This window comes from Mastomys coucha, chromosome X (assembly GCF_008632895.1).
Source record: "Mastomys coucha isolate ucsf_1 chromosome X, UCSF_Mcou_1, whole genome shotgun sequence".
In the NCBI taxonomy this organism is placed as follows: domain Eukaryota; kingdom Metazoa; phylum Chordata; class Mammalia; order Rodentia; family Muridae; genus Mastomys; species Mastomys coucha.
This window is the reverse complement of record NC_045030.1, coordinates 1581477-1586232: the sequence shown is the minus strand read 5'-3', so window position 1 is coordinate 1586232 and position 4756 is coordinate 1581477. Positions and strand designations below refer to the sequence as shown.

The 4756-nt window shown below is 41.1% G+C and overlaps 1 protein-coding gene across 3 annotated transcripts in view; it reads left to right on the top strand.

The window, feature by feature from the left end:
• Clcn5 (chloride voltage-gated channel 5) overlaps positions 1 to 4756 on the top strand; it is a 154168-nt gene that overhangs the window by 133689 nt on the left and 15723 nt on the right. For all 3 annotated transcript variants that reach the window (XM_031386267.1, XM_031386204.1, XM_031386350.1), the window contains 2 exons: positions 2994 to 3116; positions 3826 to 4032. In XM_031386267.1, coding sequence (XP_031242127.1) covers positions 2994 to 3116; positions 3826 to 4032 — 330 coding nt within the window. The remainder of the gene's footprint in view (positions 1 to 2993; positions 3117 to 3825; positions 4033 to 4756) is intronic.

Genomic DNA, 4756 nt, shown 5'->3' with positions numbered 1-4756 from the left:
CTCTCTCTCTCTCTCTCTCTCTCTCTCTCTCTCTCTCTCTCTCTCTCTCTCTCCCCTCCCTCCCCCCATACCTCCCTCTCAATATATAAAACCCATAGAACTTATCTCCCTCTTTTTGTTGGTGTTTTTGGTTTTGTGGTGCTGAAGGTTGAGCCTGGAGTCTTGAATATGCTAGGTGAACTCTCTACCCATGACCAGGATCACCAGCCCATTGCATTTCTCTAGCTACATATACAAGTGATAATCAAAAGCAGGGGCAGAGGGGGAGGCCGAGAGAGCTGTAATTCTATCTCTGATGATGTGAGACAGCTTCCTTGTGCTGTCCCTGAATAACTAGCTCTTTATCATGGGTCTGGTCCAGGAGTTCCTTGTAAAGCAGAGCTTGAGATTTGCTCAAACTACAGATGTCTTTGGCTCTTTTTATGAATGAAATCATTGCCGGGGGAAATAGTCTGTGACGCTTGAAGAAGTTCTCTGTTGCCAAGAGTTTGGCCTCCTGGTTTCTGCCTCTGGCCAGCTTCTGCTGCTTTCCTTTTCACTGCCTTCCCTTTTTGTTTCCTACCTCGGGAACCCACTGGCTCACCAGCTACTCTTAAAGGACAAAGAAAGAATTGTGCTCCGAGGACCTAAGATCATAGAAAAGTTGTGTCAAATTCACAACTTGCAGAGTCCTGATTCTCCTTGTCTAGGCCATTAAATTCTCACAGAGCTTGATGTTTTACAAACTCGGAAGTCCATTGAGCTTTTTATGCCTTGTCATCTGGAGTATAACCTCTGGTGTCAGTATTCCTTTTTGGTAAAGCATCACCCTTTGCCAGCTGTTTAATGTTAATGAATCATTCTTAGTGCTCAAAACTAAAGTTTCTAGGTGTCCTACTTCATTATCATACATACATATATATTATACATCCATATCAAAAGTATATTCTATCCATATGAAAATAAGTATTCCCTTTTTATTCTTTGGAGCATCATGGAATTACCAGGGTTTGATAGATAGTTTCTACTCACGAACTTCTTGCTACATCTGTGGTAGCAATCTCTCTAAGATGTAACCATTACATGTGGAATAGTTGTTAGAGGTTTAATAGTCTATAATGGTGGTTATAGGGGCAGGGGCTATGGGAAATGATGAGAAGACAGCCAAAGGTATAAATTGGCAATTAGGTAGGATGGGATGAGTAAGTTTAGAGATCTAATGTACCACATGAGAACTCTAGTTGAGAACTCCAACACTCAGGAGACAGAGGCAGGCTGTGAATTCAAGGCCAACCTGGTCTACATAGCTGGTTCCAGGACAGCCAGGGAAAACTTGACTGGAAAAACAAAACAGAACAAAACAAAAAAACAATGAGTACTAAAAACTAAAAATGTACTGTTTATTCAAAGAAGCATAATTATGGAGGGTGACTTTGGTAATCATTTCACTATGCATATATGTATTAAAATATTAAGGCTTGTGGGATCAGGAGATGGTTCAGAGTAAAGAGTGTTTGCTGTTCTTCTAGAAGACCAAAGTTTGATTCTCACCCATATCCAGCAGCTCAAAGCTGCCCATAATTCCAGCACCAGGGGATCTAATGCCACATTCTGGCCTCCACTGGCACTTGCATTAGCATGACACACACATGTATGCGCACATTCCCTAGAGCTGGATATGGTAGCTCATACGTACAATTGCAGCCCTTGGGAAGTGGAGGCAGGATGATAAACAAGTTCAAGGGTTCCCTCTGCTACATAATGACTAACACAGTTACATGAGACCTAGTCTCAAGGCAACAAAAACTCAGATAAATGAACAAACATGGAGGCTAGGAGTATAGCTCAGTGGTAGAGCATGTGTTTTAGCATGTATGAGACTCAGGGTTAAATCTTAAAAATTCAAAACTGAAACGAAATGGAATAACACCCCCACCAAATATCCTGCTACTTACACTAACCATGCTGAGTAAACAGTTATTAAGGAACAAAACCATGTTTAGAAATTTTAGTTAGTATAATCTGTGAGAGTTTAACACCAAGATAGGATAGGGTAATGGAATGTTGAAGCCTGTCATCACTTTAAGTGTATAGTCAGAGTTCACTCATTCCAGAAACTGGGGAGGCTATCATAATTCTTATTAAAGTTGACATGGAATCATACGTATTTGACTGCAAAACTGACAAAAAAACACAAATAAAAAGTAAATTGGGACCAGTTATGGTTTCAGTGTGTAGTCTCAGTTCTTGGGAGGTAGAGATATGAGGATTGCTACAAGTTAGCAGCCAGACAAGGCTGTATATCAAGACCTTGCATCATAAACTAACCGAGCCTTCCCTTGCCAAGAATTTGGCCTCCTGGTCTTTGCCTCTGGCTAGAGGCAGTTGGATCTCTGTGACCTTGAGGCCAGCCTGGTTTACAAAGCAAATTCTAGGCCAGTGGTTCTCAATCTGTGGGTCACGACCCCTTTAGGGGTTGAGTAACCTTTTCACAGGGGTTGCTTAAGACCATTTGCATGTCAGATAGGGAAGGGTATGGAATGTTGAAACATGAAATGTTGAAATCATATTGATATTACGATTCACAAGAGTAACAAAATTATTGTTATGAATTAGCACTAGAATAATTTTATGGTTGTGGGGGTCACCACAACATGAGGAAATGTATTAAAGGGTAGCAGCATTAAGAAGGTTGAGAGCCACTGTTGTATGCCAACCAGAGCTACATAGGGAGATATTGTCTCAAAGTGAAAAGTGAACCATGTTTGAAGGCTTCCAGGTTTCAGTCCTCTGAGAATTTCCCTTGGTTGCAGTAAGGCATGTGATTTTCAGTACCAAGGGACCTAATCGTGTTTCATTAGTTTCTCTGATGAATGGCTTGCAAAGAGATATTTAAGCAATTTACTGTTATTCCTTTTCTTCCTGGCCTGCTCTCCTGGTAAAAAGTCATGGAGAAGAGCTGCCCACCCAGCTATCTACACTAAAGCACTGTCTGTCTTTTTGTCTTGTTCCAGGGAGCCTTTGCCTACATAGTCAATTACTTCATGTACGTCCTCTGGGCTCTCCTGTTTGCTTTCCTTGCTGTATCTCTTGTCAAGGCATTTGCCCCTTATGCCTGTGGTTCTGGAATCCCTGAGGTGAGTACAGTATGAATCTTTTTTTTTTGCCAAAATCTGTGCATATAATATACACTATACTATATACTGCATATACTATAGCTTGCATATATATATATATATATATATATATATATATATATATATATAGCATATACTATAGTTTGGTTACTGTTAATCAGTGTCAGAACCTGAGAGTATTTACAGTCCATCTAAATTTCCCTTTAAGTCTCCTGTCATCCTGGGTCACAGATTTGGGGCTAGAAGAGGAAAGAAGGGGGCCCAAATCCCATACCTACCTATTTGGGCCTTAGATTGTTTTACTCGAGCAACTACAACTTTAGTTCCTGTCTGCTTTCTGACTAAGTCATAGTTCTTTGGCAAATACTCCAGGCTGTATCTACTCCTCAGGCTGTTTCTTGAACATCGACTTTATCCTCAGAACATTTTATAACCAGAGGAAGCACCTGTTCTCCTTAGCTACTCCTGCTTCTTCATCTATGTACTCTCTGCCTTACAATAGACTCTTTCTAGCTGCCACACAGCTTTTTACTCTCCCCAAAATCCCTGGAAGTTTGCATTTCTCCCATACTGAGATCCCTCTTGGGACAAGTAGTTATATGTCACTTTCTGAGGAGTGATAGCATTCTTGTGAGGGGTGTAGTTTTTAACTGTTTAGCCTTGTTTATTTACCTAGTCTGTTTCCAATCTCTCTGTGTTTGGCCTGCAGATCAAAACTATCCTGAGTGGTTTCATTATTAGGGGCTATCTGGGTAAGTGGACCCTTGTCATCAAAACTATAACTTTGGTGTTGGCGGTGTCATCCGGCTTGAGCCTGGGCAAAGAGGGCCCCCTGGTGCACGTGGCTTGCTGCTGTGGGAACATCCTGTGCCACTGCTTCAACAAATACAGGAAGAATGAAGCCAAGCGCAGAGAGGTAAGGACATGTGACCTTAATAGCCACTACCACCACCACCCCTTGCTTACTAACCCCCTCAGGAGCAGAAGGGGGATGCTCTCAGAGATAAGAATTTGGGGATTTCACTGGGGTAAATTCATAGAGCTTTTGGTTCAGCAAGTTCAGTTCTAGGAGTCCATCTTCTAGCCATTTTAGCATGTGTATATCCATAGGTGTCTAGGGATACTCAGCACAAACCTATTCATATTGAAAAGGTCTGAAATTAGCAAAAGGTCATTAAATAGGGGCTTGGTTAAAAACTGTGTTCTGCTCATACCATAGAAAACTACGCAATTATTTAAAATAATGGGATGGCCCTCAGTATATTGACATACTGCTAATAATGGACAGTAGAAACTAAAGCTAGTTTGTGGGATATTTTGAGTACTTTTTAAAAATGTATTTCTATGAATGTATGAGGAACATCTCTAGGGCTGGGGTGATGTCTTACTCAATAAAGTACTTACCTGGCAAACATGGGGGCCTAGAACACATTTTTTTTTTAAAGATCTTTTTATTTTATTTTATTTATGTGAGTATACTGTAGCTGTCTTCAGACACACCAGAAGATGGCATCAGATCCCATTACAGGTGGTTGTGAGCCACCATGTGGTTTCTGGGATTCAAACTCAGGGCCTCTGAAAGAGCAGTCAGTGCTCTTAACCTCTGAGCCATCTCTCCAGCCCCTAGAGCCCTTTTTTTA